The sequence below is a fragment of the Halichoerus grypus genome, chromosome 12 (assembly GCF_964656455.1).
Source record: "Halichoerus grypus chromosome 12, mHalGry1.hap1.1, whole genome shotgun sequence".
NCBI lineage: Eukaryota > Metazoa > Chordata > Mammalia > Carnivora > Phocidae > Halichoerus > Halichoerus grypus.
This window is the reverse complement of record NC_135723.1, coordinates 23,181,413-23,199,334: the sequence shown is the minus strand read 5'-3', so window position 1 is coordinate 23,199,334 and position 17,922 is coordinate 23,181,413. Positions and strand designations below refer to the sequence as shown.

The 17,922-nt window shown below is 44.2% G+C and overlaps 1 protein-coding gene and 1 long non-coding RNA gene across 11 annotated transcripts in view; one reads left to right on the top strand and one right to left on the bottom strand.

Moving 5' to 3' along the window:
• MAGI2 (membrane associated guanylate kinase, WW and PDZ domain containing 2) overlaps nucleotides 1-17,606 on the top strand; it is a 1,322,716-nt gene extending 1,305,110 nt beyond the window's left edge. For 6 of the 10 annotated variants that reach the window (XM_078060067.1, XM_078060065.1, XM_078060066.1 and 3 more), the window contains one exon: nucleotides 9,861-12,862. In XM_078060067.1, the coding sequence (XP_077916193.1) occupies nucleotides 9,861-10,540 (680 nt within the window). In that variant the 3' untranslated portion in view covers nucleotides 10,541-12,862. Of the gene's footprint in view, nucleotides 1-9,860; nucleotides 12,863-17,190 lie in introns of those variants that run through there. The other 4 variants (XM_078060070.1, XM_078060072.1, XM_078060073.1 and 1 more) reach the window with 2 other exon arrangements.
• Nucleotides 620-6,831, bottom strand: LOC144379729 (uncharacterized). The gene is made up of 3 exons (XR_013443109.1): nucleotides 5,734-6,831; nucleotides 3,718-3,848; nucleotides 620-2,083 (listed from the first exon to the last, which is right to left on the bottom strand). It is a non-coding gene; the product is annotated as an uncharacterized LOC144379729 (long non-coding RNA).
• Nucleotides 17,607-17,922: the final 316 nt, after the last annotated feature.

The window sequence follows — 17,922 nt, the reverse complement described above, 5'->3', positions numbered from 1 at the left end:
GCCTCAGTCCAGAGGCAGGTTAATCTGATGCCTGAGTCTTGCCCATGAATGGCTTACAGAAACAGATGAAGGGCGTGTGAAGAGGATCTTGTCTGGGTACGACGGAGGCATGGGTTTAGTTGGAGATCAAGAGTATCCTCCGAGTGGCTTGTTTCCATTTCTTCTGTCTTTGCAAGAGGTGGTTATTATCAGTTTCCATCGTTTCTCCCGTGAAATAAGTGCCTTACGATTGATTATTTTCATCCCTATTTCCACTCTCTGCCACCTCAGACAGGGCTGTACTTGTGTGAATGAAGAACACGATTCTAGAAAAGCTTTAAGATTAAAGGTGCTTTCTAAAGATTAGTGTAAAACCTTTTCGATTCAGATTCTGCTAACTCTATGAACTCAGAATTCATCCTCAGTTTCACTGGGCTAAGACTTATCTTAGTGCAGTGGTAAGGGAGGCGGGGAGGTTACTAAGCAAACTAGTGGTGGAAACATTATTTGCAAAAGGTGTAACCACTGTAAAAAGACTTTTTCGCACCAGGCTTAGAAACAGTTTATCAGCACTATTAATTATTTCACATTTTAAAAAATTGAGGTATAATTTACATACAGTAAAATTCACCCTTTTCAGTGTACAATTCTACTCGTTCTGAAAAACCCATACAGTTATATAATCACTACCATAATCAAGATACAGAACAGTTCCATAATCTCCCCAGAATTCTCAATCTCCATGTCGTCAAGCCTCTTCCCACCCCCAAGCCCTGGAACCCACTAATCGGTTTTCTGCCCCTTCAGTAGTATCTATTCGAGAATGTCACATAAAGGGGATAATACAGAATGTAACATTTTCGACCTGACTTCTTTCACTTGGCCTGAGGCGGCTGAGACTCGCTCGTGCTGTTGGGTGGATAAGTAACTTGTTCCATTCCGTGGCTGAGCACCATCCATCCTGCCCCAGTGTGTTCACCCGTTCACCAGCTGATGGACATTTGGGTTGTTTCCAGTTTCTGGTGAATCAGAATAAAGCTGCTGTAGAAATCCACATACAGGTTTTTGTGTGAACTTCAGTCTTTCTTTCCCTTGTGTAGATAACCTCAGAGTGGGATGATGGTGGTCTAGAGTCACTAAATGTTTCACTTTTTAAGAAACTGCCAAACTGTTTTCCCAAGTGGCTGTTCTACTTCTCACGTCCAACAAAAACATATGAGAGTTCCTAGCGGCTCCACGTCCTTGCCTGTTATTTTCAGGTTGTTGTTTTGGTTTGGTTTGGTTTTTACTTTAGCCATATTAGTAGTCGTGTAGTGCTATCTCATTGTAGTTTTATTTTTATTTTTTTAAAGATTTCATTTATTTATTTGTCAGAGAGAGAGAGAAAGAGACAGTGCATGAGCAGGGACAGCGGCAGGCAGAGGGAGAGGGAGAAACAGGCTTCCCGCTGAGCAGGGAGCCCGATGTGGGACTCGATCCCAGGACCCCGGGACCATGACCTGAGCCGAAGGCAGACGCTTAACCGACTGAGTCCCCCAGGTGTCCTTCATTATAGTTTTAATTTGCATTTTGCTATTAGTCATGTTGAGCATCTTTTTATGTGCTCATTTGCCATTCGGATATCATCTTTGGTACCCTCTTTTGCCCATTTTTAAAATTGGGTTTAACTATTTAATGGCTGACACGTATATAAACATACAGATTATTTCATTTGATCACAACTCTGGGAGGGAAGCAGGGCAGATATCCCTGCCCAACTCTCAGTTTTCCATTTCCCTGAGCAGTTGGGGCTGGAATGGTTAAATGACCTGCCCAAGTCCACGCCGAGTGGCAGTACTAACTAGAGCTTGACGCCAGGCCTGCCGCTGTCACGTTCCTCCGCGAGCTGCCGGCTACTCTTCCTGAAGACACACCGGCCACTGTCTACTCGGCAGGCCTGCGCTCTGTCCGCGGCGTATCCGGGCGGCTACACCGGCCCAGGCAAAGTGATGGCAAGGTCCGGCCTCTGCTTGCCAGCTCCGCTGCAGACATTTCCATCCCCTTCCTCCAGCAAAACTTCCCCGTACTTTGTCTCCCTTCCCTGGAGTCCAACTCCCGGCTACTACTACATAGAAAAAAAAATCTATCAAACAAATCTTCCCTGACTTTCTCCCCTTCCCACCCCTGAATGGGGATTTTTGCATTTTAAGGGGCTTTTAGAGACACCTCTTCTTCGTGTAGTGGTTTTCAAACTGTTGTATTAGAGCTTCAGGGTTCCTGAGAAATGGCCTAAAGACCAGGGCAGGTGTGACGGTTACCTGAGGGCAGGTAGGTGGGCAGATGGATGGACTAGGTCATGGGGATTAAGTAGGGCAGAAGAGACCAGTGCAGGTGGGAGGGGGTGAATGGTAAGAGGCTTTGGATCCACCCCACCTAACCAAAGTCGTTCCGTTTTTATTTGTTTCACAAATCGGGCTTTCATTTAAGATTTTATTTGAAAAGAAGAATGTGTTGCTTTCCAAAACATGCTTAAAATAAATGAACCAGCGTATTTCTCGTATATCCTGTCATGCAGATATTTTACTCATTGAGACTGATCTCTGAGCATCCCCACATTCCCAGGTCAACCTGGGTCATCAAGATTTTACCTCGTTGAAAAATAGAGCTGAGTTACATAATCTGCACTCCCTGACACACTTCTGATGGGTTATACTAAGATAATAACCCCTTTTGGCCCTTGAGGCATACAGAGGCCCTTGAGGCTTGGCCCGATTCTTCAGACCTTGATCATTTCCATCTGTTTACTCCAGTGCACTGACTAAATGTATTTTAAATATATATATGTATATTTATTATGTATAAAAATATATAAGTAATATATTTTTCTACATGGGTCCTGATGTGGAAAAAGTTAAAAAGTACCAAAATAGAGTAGTGGCTTGGGCCTGGGCTCTGGAGTTACGTAGTCAGTTGTCCTGATTCTCACTTATCAGCTGGGTGGCCCTGGCACATTGCCTAAGGTATCTAAACCTCAGTTTCCCCATCTATGAAGTGGGGATAATAGCACCGGATTGCCCAGAGCTGTTGTGAGGATTAAAGGATCATGTATAGGACCCACCTGGCACAGTTCCTGTGATGGATGAAGCCCTCGGTAAATGGTAGCCCCATCATCAATAGGACCATTAGCCCTGAGATTTGCCCCTTCACCCCTGGAGGTCAAGTTTGCCACAGGTTTACTGCTGCACCTTTGATTATGCTCTCAAAACGAGTATAAACATGAAGCAAAGATAAGCAAATACGGTCACAATTTTTAAAGGTATTGATGTTTAGAACACCTCGTTTACATCTCTCTGGTAACAAAGGTGACACAAATACATGTTTGAATGCCATTAACAATGCCTCCAGACAGGAAACAGTGCTTCAGAAAGAGCAAAAAGCAAAGGAAAATCATTAATTTGTTCAGAAGTTTTTTAAAGGCACATCTTTCTTTGTATTTTGTTACAAAAAGCAATCACCTTAGTGATGGTTGAACAGATCCAAATGAACCATTATGGCTTGGACCCATCCTTAAAAGATTTTTCTTTTGAACACCAAATGACTTCACATTACTGTCCTTTGATCTACTCTAGTCATTTTTTATATTTTCCTGTAATATTCTAAATTAGAAGAAAATATAGTTCAGTATAATCACATCAGTATTCTCCAGCCCAGCCAACCGTAGGTTGCAACAGGAAAGGTTTTTATAAGAAGGAGGAACACTTACCAAATCCATGGATCTCTTTGCAGAGTAAGTTCATTCATTTGAGCAGTAAAAGTAGGCCTTGAACTGACTCAGTGTTTCCAATACCTAGTAGGAGTATTTTCAGTTCAGTCCAGGTCAAAGTGTGACACTGTGAGGGAAATTTTTTAAAAATATAGTCTTATCCCTGCCCTTAAGAAATCTAATTTCCTTATCCTCTGATTCCAGCTCATGTTCCCAGCATGTTCACAAATTAACACCCTCACCGTGGTGACGGCCCTTTCTGTGTCCCAAGGTTCAGACACAAATGGCAATCAGAGCCTCCATTTAGAATAATGATGGATCTGCCTCTGACAGAATCACTTTTGATGGAGGTTTCTAGGATACTACCCCAGAAGAAGAGATGAGTCCCATTTCACAATCAAAATAGAGGATAGCGGGGCGGCTGGGGGGCTCAGTCGTTAAGCACCTGCCTTTGGCTCAGGTCATGGTCCCAGGGTCCTGGGATTGAGCCCTGCATCGGGCTCCCTGCTCTGCTGGGAGTCTGCTTCTCCCTCTCACTCTGCCCCCCCCCCAGCTTGTGCTCTTTCTCACTCTGTCTCTCTCAAATAAATAAATAAAATCTTAAAAAAAAAAATAGAGAATAGCAAAGGAGTCTCTAGTGACAGTGTTTCAGCTGAGTTTGTAGAACATCACCCAACTGAGAAAGTCATTCAACTGCTCCACCCCGGACAAGCTACGTAAGCCTGGAACAAGTTACTTAACCTCTCCGTGCCTCAGTTTCCTCATCTGTAAAATGTACAATTTACATGTGGGTAAATACATTAGAAGAGTAACTGGTATCTAGTAAGAGCCTCACTCAATGTTAGCTGTTACCATTATTAGTCATACAATAGTGGTAATACTATTGTTACCTTCCTGAGCACCCTTATCCAAAAGGTAGCCATTAGGCTCTGCGTCCCAGCCCTGTATTGGGAGGAGGAGGGCAGTGCAGGGCCTTGGGGGACCAATCAGCCCAGAACTGGAAGCCCTCGGGCTATGAGGTGAGATGGGGGGCAGGAGACAGGCCCTCCTTCCCCTGCAGCAATCCCTGGCTCCCTTCTGACCGGTCTCCCTCCCCCTTCAGCACAAGATAAAGTGAACTCTTCCTTGATTCCGGTTACATTTTCCTCTGCACAATTTTTTGCTGGAGATAAGAGCCACCTGGGAAAACCAATAATGCAGATACTTATTTACTGCAATAAGTAGTCTATTCCTAGTGGGTCACCTCTCTGGTTACTGTCACTTGATTATATTCCATAAAGAAACAAGATGTTGAAACACAGTAGATGAGGTTTTTTGGTTTGTTTTTTAATCTCGGGCATAGCAAGATTACATAGCGGAAGACTACATTTTATGTTTCATATTGCTGAGTTCCTACAAAATAATTCAAGAGGTCATACATCTTTTAACTCAAAGATAATAGTATATTTGTGTGTGTGTGTGTGATTTCTGTACATATATACCATTCATATATATTATGTATTAACCAGCCTATTTTCCAGGATAGAATCCTAGGATCTAGGATAGATCCAAACTGGCGAGAATCAACAAGAAGGGGAAGAAACCTGATCCTAACTTAGGACAGGGACCTGCTTCTCCCCCCAACAGAGTGTGAGATATTTAGGGTCTATCTTGCCTGTAGTTCATCTGAACAGTCACTGGCACATTCACTAATGAGTCCCCAGAGATGAAGCTCCTTTAAGCAAAGTCATTACATCATCATGGCTGAGAAGCTTAACAAGGGAAAGAACATCTGTTAAAAGTCAGGGGAACTTAACTGCCTGTTTTCCATCCAGAGCGTCTCTCTCTCTCTCTCTCCACCCCAGGGGCTGCTGATAAAAGCCAAGACCTCTTCCCAGTGCCCTTTCTGTTGCTGGCCTCCTCCCTCTGCACCCCTGCCCCAAATGTATTTATTTCCCCTCCCACTTCAAATACTCACCAGCATTTCACCACCATCCTCCCTCTGGAAACTGACAGAAGTCAGAGATACAAACCTGTTTTTGCTGATTATTCTCTAAATGAAGAGCTGCTCTGACGTATTTGCTCAAGTAGGCATTTGGTTTCAAGTCCTCCATTTCTATTTGTGGAACAGATTGATGCATTCCTCAGATATTCACTGAGCACTTATTACTGTGTCGAACACCATGCTAGGCAGTAAATCCCACTGTGATGAACAAGACCACTGTGGCCACTGCCCTCCTGAAGTTTGCGATCTAGTTGTTGAAACTGATATCAACTGAATAAGCAGGCAGATATATAATGACCAATTATAAGTACTATGAGGAAATAAAAACAAGACGCTCTGGAGGACAGCGGAAGATCTACCTTGGATTGGGGTGATATTTAAGAGTTCTAAAGAATAAAAAAAGAGCCCACCATATGAATAGTTGGGGAGAGAACCTTCTGGGCAGAAGAGTCAGCAATGACATCCCAGAATAGAGAATGAGCTTGGTGCATTTAGGAACTGAACGGAGACCAGTGTGGGTGGAGAACAGAGAATAAATAGAGATGAAGCTGAGGAGGCTGGCAGGGGCCAGATCATGCAGGTTTTTGTGGATTTTAATCTCGTAGCAGTTAAGAATCCCCTGAAAGTTTTAAGCGAAGGAATGGCATGATCTAATTTGTGTCGCAAAGAGATTGTTGTGGGTGCTGTATGGAGAATCATTAGAGGTAGGCAAGACGAGGGGTAAAGAGAGGAGTGGGTTACTGGAGCAGCCCATGGGAGAAACAGTAGCTTGGCAGGCCCATCCCTTGGGTATGGTAACTAGGTTAGCTGTCCTGAGCTCTGAGCTCAGGTTCACAATCTTCTACATTTAACTTCTCAAGTCTGAACAACACTGAAATTCATTTTTTGAATTCTCTGTCTTTAACAGTATCGCCAAGGGTTTATGAAAGATGTCCACACTATGGCCTTCTTTTGACTGTGATTATCTTGGGCAGCCCACACTGGTTGCATCCTTCTAGGGACTGCCCTGGACCTCGGGTGGTGAAAGGGAAGGCAAACCTCAATTGACAGAGTCCAAATATACTTGAAGCTAAGACGAATAAGCCTTGCAGGTGGATTGTATTTGTGAGGTGAGGGAGAGAAAGGAATCAAGAATGACTCCAAGTGACGGTTGTGCCACTCACCAAGATGGGGAAATAAGGAAAGAGTGCAGAAAAATGAAAACTGTTAAACCACTTATATAAATGCCCATCCTTTAAATCATGTTACTTTTAAGATTCAGTTCATTTTAACTTCTGACTAATACTCTCAGTCAATCGTGGCTTGGGACATTCTAGCTTTCAGTTTCTCCCACTATGAATTTAATGATCTATAAACAAATACTTGAGAAATCTTTTTACAATAAGAGCGATTCTTTTGTGTCTTTGTATTTTGAATGATTTCACCTTCTAGTTTACTGTCAAGAGTAAGATGTTCAGAAATAGATGCTAACCATTCTGTTCAGTGATGATGGGGTCTAGTTCCTGTTGGACCGCAGGGCCACTGAGCATGTCCATTTCCCACGCTTTGATCCTATTTGCAAGGCAACATGTTAGGAAAATTTTCTCAGTATGTAAAAGAGAGTAAAGAAACCCAATGTTTTATTCTTGGCTGACCCATTTTGCAATGTTAGTCAAATTACTTAACCTCTCTCTGCTTCAGTTCCTCCTTCAGGAAATGGTGTGAATAATATCAACCTCCCTGTATCTCACAGTAATGCCAGGCTAGCTAATTGACTCGGCCATACGTGATGGAATTGGCAGAGGCGGGGAGGGGGACGTTGTTGGAAAAAGATATTAAAATGTGAAACAGCATTACTATGATCCAAGTTAGAGACTACCATTGCACAGCTACCCTCTAGTGAGGCCTTTTGAAGACCACTGTTAACTCTTTCAGGCAATATCTTCCTGTATGATGGAGTTGCCACGATCTATCATTTTGCTATAACAGTTTGATTTTCAAATTCTAGCCCAGCCAGAAGCAGAACATACTCCAACTTGCAACGAAAACATTTGCATTTGATTTTCGAATATTCCTTTTTTTTTTTTTTAAAGATTTTATTTATTTATTTGACAGAGAGAGAGACAGCAAGAGAAGGAACACAAGCAGGGGGAGTGGGAGAGGGAGAAGCAGGCTTCCCGCAGAGCAGGGAGCCCGATGTGGGGCTCCATCCCAGGACCCTGGGATCAAGACCTGAGCTGAAGGCAGAGGCTTAATGACTGAGCCACTCAGGTGCCCCTTGAATATTCCTTGAAGTAGTAGAGCAAAAGCACACCTGAGAATTACAGCATTTGGGAATGGCTGATTTACTGCACTTACTCAAAACCTCACCTACCAGTATGCTAGTTAATGTGGCCCAGTCGTAAGTAGGCAGCTCCTGGGACACAGAAAAGAAATGTGGCTCAACTGTGTGTAAAAAATGCTCATAATCCTCCCATTGCAAAGTGCTTTTCCCTTTGAAAGTGCATGTCTCACCTCTACGAGGTAAACATTTCATCCTCACCTTATAAAAGGAGAAAATGAGGCTCAGAGAGATCAAGTAGTTGATCCAAAATCACATGTTGGTAAATGCCAGAGGCAGGATTAGATTCCAGGTCTTCTGATGCTTTTCCAGGACTTTTTTCTCACTATGTGAACATGATAATAGATACATCTATGAAAAGAAGGAAGAGAAGAACAATGTGCCCTACATACTCCATTCAAATTTCACAGCAAAGGAGAAACTTTTTATAACTGATGTGATATTGTATGGGTGGACCTATCAACCCCACTGCCTTCTTCCTCTCCTTATCTCTTTATAAATCAGCATCAAAAGTACCAGATAAGAATCCTCAAATTTTAACCATTCACAGACTGAGTCTGAATAAGGGCCTCTAATTGTCGGCGACATATGATGTTACAGCGGCAGGAATGGATTCACAGGCACTGAGGCTGATGTGTGGGGCTGAATCTCTGAGCTGGTGAGGAGCCTCTCCTGCCACCCAACATGCAGATACCAGTGCGGTTTCTTTGTTCCCACTCATGACCGCATGCCAATTCTGTGAAGAGAACTTACACTCTAGAAAGATACTCCAAAATTTGAGGATTTCCAAAGGTCTTGGGACGTATTTCTTAGAAATATCAAGGGATGACTGTATTGGATTTTCCTGCTTTAATTTTGATTTAGTGGCTAGAAACTCAAGAGTAATGTTGGTGCTCATAGTAGTAACTAACTCATCTCAGATTCCTAACACGTATGTCCTCCTACTTGGCTTCTGACTAGTTTTAAAAAAAAAATCATTTCTCATTTTTATCATTCTCTTTTGTGTTTTGTTGTAAATGGTCTCAAGTCATTTCTCAAAGTAGGGAGATTTGAAACCCCAAATAAATGTTGAAACTAGGCTTCCTAGAAAGAATCATTTATCTTAGTCTGGCCCTGCTATAATGTCAGAACTACTAAAAAGAATTAAGGACAATGATTTCTAAAAGACAACAGTAAATGTTTTTTGATGACTTAATCCAAATTCTGAGTCTCTGGTGGTAGCTAATTATGCTTTGAGTGACACCTAATGGTTGAAAGTCACTGTCCCAACTTCTTCCAGAAGACTCAGACCAGTGTTTCTCAAAGCTTGGTTCTTGGACCATCTTCAGAATCTTCCGGGTGCCTGTTAAAAATGCAGGGGAATTCCCGGGCCCCCCGCTACTGAAATCTCTGGAAGTGGGCACCGGGGAATCTGTATTTTTCACAACCACCCCAGGTGATTCCGACGTGTAGTCGAGTTTGAGAACCACTGATTCAAGTGCTGCCAAGCCAGATATCCGCACAGGACTGTCAGACCTGAAGGCACCCCAGGGAGTTAGAAGGCGCCAAGGCGAGGGGACGGATTAGGCGGGGCCTTAGCAATGCCCACCCCGAGTCATCAATGAGGGAAGGAGGTGGGGTAAATAAGTCTGGCGGCGGGAGGCGAACACAGAACCCCCGGGGGTGCGGCCGGCTGCCCCGCTGGCAGCGAGGGTGGGAGTGGCGGTGGCGGTGGCTTGGGACCTTGAAAGCAGTCGCCCCTGGCCGCCTGCTCTCGTCCCTACGTAGCGAGAGGTCGCGGGAGCGTGGAAGGGCTGCGCGGCGCGGCTCCTAACGCCTGTCTTCCTGCCCCACAGACGAACCCAGCTCCTGGAGTTCTCCCGCTGCCGCCTCCCCAGGTCTGCCGGAAGTAGGCGTCTCCCTCGAAGACGTCCTCTCTCCATTCTCTCCATCACATCCAGCCCCACCCTCCGACCCTTCCCACCAGATAGGCCCAGACCCAACTTGGGATATCAAAAGGGAACACGACGTTAGGAAACCAAAGGAGCTTTCAGCCGGCGGCCAGAAGAAGCAGCGCCTCGGGGAGCAGAGGGAGCGCTCGGCGAGCCCGCAGAGGGCCGCCCGGCCGAGGCTCGAGGAGGCACCCGGCGGCCAGGGGCGGCCCGAGGCCGGCAGGCCCTCCTCGGAGGCCAGGGCGCCCGGGCCCGCGGCGGCGGACGCGGCGGACGCGGCGCGGCCCGGCGGGAAGGAGGGGCCCCGCGCCGCGGCGGGCCCCGAGCTCGGCCGGCGCGAAGGCCCCGGGGCTGCGCCTGCGTTCGCGGGCCCGGGCCGTGGCGGTGGCGCCGGCGCCGAGCGGCCCGGCGCGCGGGAGGCCGAGGGCAGGGCGGGCGCGCGCGCGGGGCCCCGGCAGGGCGCGCGGCCCCCGGGGGCCGCCCCCCCGCGCAAGGCCGCCGTGGCGCCCGGGCCTTGGAAAGTGCCCGGCTCCGACAAGCTGCCGGGCGTCCTGAAGCCCGGCGCCTCGGCTGCGGGCAGATGAGGCGCGCAGCAGCAGCCCGCCGCCCCGCCTCGACGCCTGCAGGCCGTTCGTCCTAGGTTCCGTCTCACGGCGTTTTAATTTATTTTCACTGTCACACGCATAGATCCACGAGGCACCGAGGCCTGGGAGCATCGACGAGAAGTCCCACGTGTCCAACGAGCATGGGCGGTACAGCGTCCACGCGCAGACCCAAACTGACGCTAAAGCCCCCGGTTCCATTGTGGGGGCTTTGGCAGCTATGGAAGAACCAAAATAACGTGAAGAACATCACAGAGAGACAGTGCAGTGTAGCTTTAGTTAAAAAAAAAAGAAGAAGAAGAAAAAGAAAGAAAGAAAAAAAATTTACCCCCACTGCATGAAGGATTTGGATGCCATCCAAACTCTAATATCAAGAAACTGGACAAGTTAAGAGCAATCACAAACTGGAATATCGCCTTAAAAATCAAACTGCACGGAGCAAGCGGAAACTGAGACAAGATTATATCTTTTAATTGATCTAAAGAGTTGTAAATAAATTGTTCTCGACATATCTAGACAGGGGTTAAAAGGTTTCTTTGAAACATTTGGAACTGTTCGCCCATAACATGTTTCCATGGCTCACCCGTGGCATCCATCACCGGTATTAGCAGCAACGTTCCCTGCATACTGCAGGACGAGTTAGAAATCTAGTGAATTCATTGGTGTGATGCCATTTTTACTGCCATTTCTGTGATCAAATCATATTTCTGTACATTTTCAGTGGTAGAAAAAAAAAGGTTTAAAAAAATTGTATCTTAGGGAACAGATTGCCGTAAGTCAGAATTTTGCAGTTTAGCTCATAGATCTTAATTGGTTTTCATCTAAAATGTGCATTTTATAATTGAAGGACCACAATTTGTTCAATCAAGATTGGCAACGCTGCAGTTCCTTTATGAAAAGGCTTTCCTATTGTCTCAGGCTAGCAAAGATAGTAGCTTCTTTGACAGCAGTGTTCTATTTCACTTATTGTCTTTTTTAAAATCCTCTTTCCGTTACTTCATTTTCACTTTGACAGAGCAGAGGCAAAGTGTTTCTCCTGTATTTCTCAGATTATAATGAATCCCCAATATTAAAAAATCATATAATGGCCAATTTATTTTCATAAAAGAATGTGAACCTTTTAGCGTTCGTTTCTGCTTTATCTTTCCTTATCCTTTCTCCTTTTATTTTCATTTGGTTTGCTTGTCTTTGTATTATTTGCCATTTTTTAAATTTCTTTAGCAACCTCTAGATGTTTCTGTTTATCTTCTGTGGATCTATGGTTGATCCCCTACTGAAATTCTAAGGCTTGCCTTTCTTCCCTGCCCTTTTAATATTCCTTTGTAAAATGTTACCTTCAGTTAATTATCCATTGGTACTTATTTGTAGCTACACATATTAAAAGGCAAACTGTTTCTGAGGGCAGTTTCTCTTTAATTTGTCCTGAATGAATGAGGTTTCATCCTTCCCAGATTCTGGCCCTTACAGGAGTTCAAACGCAAATAAGCCTCACCTCCCTGAACTTGTAGTCAAACAAGTAAAACGGGAGATCAGGTCCATCACCCAAGGTCACACATAATAGCCTCCCTCCGTTGACTCTTTCCTTCTCTGTAAATTGCAGTAACCTGAGCACTAGCCATTTAATTTCCATCAGGCATAGGAGTAGTTTAGTTGTTTGACAAGAGGAGAATATGGTTGAAAGCCTCAAGTGAAGAATCTTGCAGCTTGTAAAAGCAATTTCCAAAAATGGAATCCATTCATCATAAACAAAAGCACAAACAAACACATGTAGCAGTTTACAATACTTTTGGTTTAATCTCAATTAGTCTTTCTCCCCTGGACTAGAAATCCAGTATAGTTTGCCATTAATTTATTGAATCTGGTTTTGGACAATGCTTCTGTAGTGTAGCTGCACGTCCCGGTACTGTATCCTCTGACCTTTATTTTCCATGTGTTACAAAAGGATAAAAAAGTTGAGATTACGCTTGCATAAACTCTAATTTGCACAGTTCACAGCTACTACTTGTGCAGTAATTGCTTTATGCGGCTGTAATCCATAACCCGTGAAGACAGCACAGCATCTGAATTCCATTCCAAATAATATTTGTGTGTAGTGTTAGCTGTGAATTTACCCTGTACAGCTGTATCTCTATAAATATAATTCCATGTATTAATAGTCACAGAAAGACTGTAAGTGAGCAACTATTTTTATGAAACGCACCACTATGGATAAATTAACTTTTACAGAAATCTTGTTTACTGTATGATATTCTAAAACACTGTCAAATAAAATATATATCCAAAAACCTTTTCTTTTTCCAACTATATAGGCTGTGTGTTAATTTGAAGAAAGTAATTACTGGGAGTTAATTTTTTTAAACTGCGGTTTTCGTAGTTTTTTTTTTTTAGAATGGAAATTCGGTGCCCCCAAACAGGACTTTTTTTCAAACTCGAATCTAAATGCAGTGGAATTATACGGGGAAAAAAAAAAAAAAAAAAAAAACCTGTTGAATTCCACACACACACACACACACACACACACCCGCCAAGTAAATGGAGAGTTTTCTCAAAGACACTCCAGTTGCCCGTCAGCTAACTACATCCCCATGAACTGGCAGTATGTTTCTGTTGCTTGCTACCCTGATTGATACTGTGCCTTTTTTTCAAAAAAGGATTTCAGGTATCAATCGACAATAAATCCCATCACATTTTTTTCCTTTTAATTCTGAAATTTTTTCATGTAAAATCCCAAGGAGTTTATGCAGAAGCCAACATTTAGTGAACAGTAGTGTAGAGATCCAGAATGAAAGGTTGAATATGCCCTCTGCAGTGTATTACAGTCCATACATGGGGGAGAAGAGAGGTCTGAGGAGTACTTGGAGGATGACAACCCAGCTATCACAGAGATAATAATCCAAAGAAACAGTTTTCAATCCTAGTCTTGTTGGGACCGCCCACTGATATCAGTAGGGGGCCTAACATTGCCAAACTGGCCATTAATTTTTTTAAAAATTAAGCATGTGTCACTTTTAGAAAAGGGAAGAAGCTGACGTGAAGTGTGAAATCAAGCACAAAAGTTCAGGTATTTGTAATAAATCCAAGTCATTCTTTATGAACTAATCGAAGAAGGCCCAGTGCACGCTGAAAAAGCAAAAGACTTATAAAACAATGTGGTTAACAAAATGGGGTGTAAATATTAATGATGCACGGCTAATTACTATTTTAAAAGAAAAAATATAAACATCATTAGGACATCAAAAAGATGAGAAATCAGAGTCCAAAGGGATTAGGATAGGGACAGAGCAGGAGTACGATGAGGCCAGTGAGGCCCCTGGTCTGGAAAAGGGCCTTACCCTGAATCAAATGGCTCCAAGATCAGGCAGGAAATATGAAAAAATGAAGGCAGCCAGGTAGGGACTGGGCCAACGGACAAGCATGTCCCTCCTCTAAAGCTGTCATTTTGTCAGGTCCAAGGCCACTGTGGAATAGCCTTTCAGTTTCTCAAGAGAAGAAAAAAAATCAGCCTTTTATTTGAAATTTTGTAGGTTTTATAGTTTGACAAGCTTAATTCACGTTTTTTAAATAACACTGAACAAGAAGACAAAACACTACCACCACGAACCATCTGCAGACCAGGTCTGGCCCACAGCCCACCAATTTGCAGCCTCTGTCTTGGAACAACAGCCAGACCTTCAGCAGAGAACCCCTCGCTTGCTTTTATCAGGGTCTGATTCACCTTCCAAGCAGTGGATCGTACAGACCCCAGAGATGGAAAAGCGTGTGGCTCTTAAGTCCAAACATGCCTGGAATAACTTCAAATGTGTATTCTGAGTGTGAGGCCCTCTGCCAGAAACCTGATCACTGTTCTTGCACTAGAGGTGGTTTGTTGTGAGGCTGAACAAACTGAAGCCATTTGAAATTTTATTATTCGTTCTTGATGAGTTTGCCCCAAACTGTGTAAGCATGGGGCTCTCCAAAGGTGAGTCTGCCCTGTCCTATCCATAGGACTCTTTCTCAGGCCAAACTCACGGCAAAATCAAATGACCTAATTGCCAAAGAATTTGGACTGAACAAAGATTCTTTTTCAGACAACCTTAGTGCCAGACAGGATATCTGTAAAATCACATGAGTGCTCTCCAAGGCTAATAATAGTAAGGGTACTAAGTCTCATGATGAGTTCTGCATTGTGTCTAGTTCATTTAGGGTACCAATTAAATGTGGGAAAGGGTATGGTTACGATTACTGGTGGCAATGCTGTGGTGGTAGGCATTTGGGTATAAACAAGAGAGCACCATCCCAGAATTAAACCGAACCCTTGCTGGGCACGGGGTGGCACATCACCCAGACAGCTCAGTTATCAGGGACTCCATAAAAACGTAAGCATGTCCCACCACTCGGGGAGGGTACAGGCAACCACACGTGACACTCAGCTGGCTTTCTAAGAGTTCCAATAGTTTGATGGGATCTTTTCTTTGATGAAACTGCCTCTCAGAGAGCGATTTCACCTGGAAGAACCTGGGAATCTTGTGAAGCAACAAAGTGACCTTTGACTTTCCTTCTTGGGTGGAAGGTCAATTTTCTAAAACCCTAACAAGGTGTATCCGTGTGATTTCATGCCAGGTCAACTGCCTTCCCACTGAGGAGCACACATTCTTGGGGTACAAAGAGACTTTTTAGGGGGTACGCAGGCAGGGAGAGCTTCAGTGAAATTCGTTTTCAGAAATTCAACTTCTATTTTTATGCATTTCAAACCCGTGGATGGCCAGTTTCCACATCGCCACCTGCCCAATGCAAGGAGCCTTTACATTAGAGAAGCAAGATGAGCTTATCATCGATCCTGCATTTCACTCGGGTACATTACCTCGGGGTGTAAAATCAAAGAGACACCTGGAGGATGCAGCCCTCCTGCAAGAGAATAAAGAGAGCAAAATAGCATCGGTAAGAAATATTCAAGTGGGCAGTGCCTTCCTTCCTCCAGAAGCCCTGGTAGGGTTCCCATCTAAAACTTAGCACCCACGTTTATTCGAATTTGAGAATAAAGTCACACTTTTTCTGATCGAATGTGTGATGGCTATCTGTCTGGCTTGATCACAACGACTGGCTTTGCCCGTTGGGTTATGTGGCAGGTGTTTTCCATAGATTAATGAGTTAAATCTGCAAATGCAAGGTTTAAATAAACATATTTAAAGCATGCATACAAGAGAAAATACATCCTTTGCAAGAAATCTGTGGGAAAAAAATAAAACTATTTCAGGGGCTACATGTGGCTAACAGGGTCGTTCCCTAAGACAAACCGACTTAACATAGCTTCATAAACTTTTACAAAAAGTGTGGAGTGTCTGCCATCTATAAAACATGACCGGAGAACAGAACTCAGCTTGTAGTCTCAGGGCGCCTACCATCTAGTTAGGAGACCAAGACAACTGACACAAGACAGAATGGGTGTGACATGGGAATACGGGATTCGGGATTTGGTAGGATGCAGGAATAGTTGGAGGCAGTTAGAAGTCATCCTGGATATGTGGCATTTTAATTGGGTTTGAAGGGTGGGTGGGATTTCAAGAGGCAGATGAGGTGTAAGGGGGAGATCAGCATGAGCAAAGTCAGAGTTAAGAGAAACTTAGAGATATGTTAGAGAAACTGTGAATTGTTTATTTTGATCAAGACTCTGTGTGTGTATGTGAGAGAGAGAGAGAGAGACAGAGAGAGGGAGACAGAGAGAGGGAGGGAGGGAGGAATTAGATTAAAAAGAGGTAGTTTCAAGCAGATAACAAATGCCATTAGGAACAGTTGGGAGTTATTAAAGGTTTCTGAGCAGAGAAAGGATAAAATCAACACTTGGCTGTGGAAGGAAGTCCTGGCAGTCTGTCCACGGTGAAACGGAGGTGGGAGACTCTGGCAGGTGCTAACATCATGTGAGAGATAAGGAGGCCTGAGCACCCAGAATGGAGGGGAGAGATGGGAGGGCTCTGGAGGATGGAGAAGCAACAGGCCTCAGGCTTACTGGATGCAAAGTCAGGGACCATCCCAGGCTCCAAGCCTGAGTGAAAAAGAAGATGGGAGGAGGACCAGATCTAGAAGGGACCTCATTACATTTTTTGATACACAAAGTGTGAGGGGTTCTCAGGTCACCCAGATGGAAATACTCATCCAGCCAATAAGCATAGACTAAAAAGATGGACATACTCCAAAGAGAATGAAGTTCAGACGAGAGACTGAGCCTAAGATAAGATTTGGGGACCAACTCCCTAGAGCCTTGCTGGGACTCACTCCCAGAGATTCTGATGTAATTGACTAAGATGGGATCATTTGGGAGGGGAAATGTCCTACGCCTTATAAATACATCCATGTAAGTATCAGCATGCAGAGTGCTTTGTTACCGAAAGCAAGGATTCTGGAAAGATTTGCCTTCTATCTAAAGTCCATGAGCCACCGGGAAAGATGTGAGCCAATTTATGATCCCCGTCTTTAAGAAGAGAATGAAAGTGAGCTGCAAGTGGTTCAACTGCAAAGAACATGAAGAAATTCATAGAAGGAAGACTTCAAAACCGATAGTCCTGTCTGCCACACTTTTCACACTTTAAAGATTAACAGGGGTCGTAAGACTCAGTGGCATACCTTCCAATTACTTCTGTGTTATCTCTTATTAATAGGAACCCCTGGATTCTTGCTCCTTGATCTGGATTGCCAACTCGGAGATGCCCTTAGCTGTGCCTCAAAGCAAGCTCATGTGGGCAAATGAGCAGCTACAGGATAAAGACCAAGAACCTATATATATTTAGTACGTATGTGTATGTATTGTGTATATGTGTGTATCTATATGTACACACACACACACACAAACTCACACATGTATACCCACACACAGACTTGCACATGAACACAGACATATACCCAGGGACTCCAATTTCAATATTGTGACGAAATAACGTATACACCCCAAAGTACATAAAAACCTATGGATAACTTACTCAGTTTTAAAGCAGGCACATGTGTAATCATCATCTAGGCTGAGAAATAATCAGGGACCCTGACCTGAGCCTGGCACAGAGTAAATATTTGCTATGTATACATTTTTTATTGTTGTTACTATCAACTGAGGGATATGTAAACATTTTCCGTGATGCTGAGAGTCTCAATATTTATGGGGTGTTGGCCATGGGCCAGGCACAGTGCCGCGGTCTGAGGCTGTAACCATGAACTAGGCAGGCACGACCCACCCCACAGAGAGCTTACAGTGTTCGAACCCCCAGGAAGGTAAATGGTTCCCATGCAAAGTGTGAGGGGCTCTCAGGTGACCCAGAAGGAAATATTCACCCAGCCAGTACTCACAGACTAAAGATGGAGAGCTCCATCAAACCGGCGTGAAGCATTTGAGCACCACT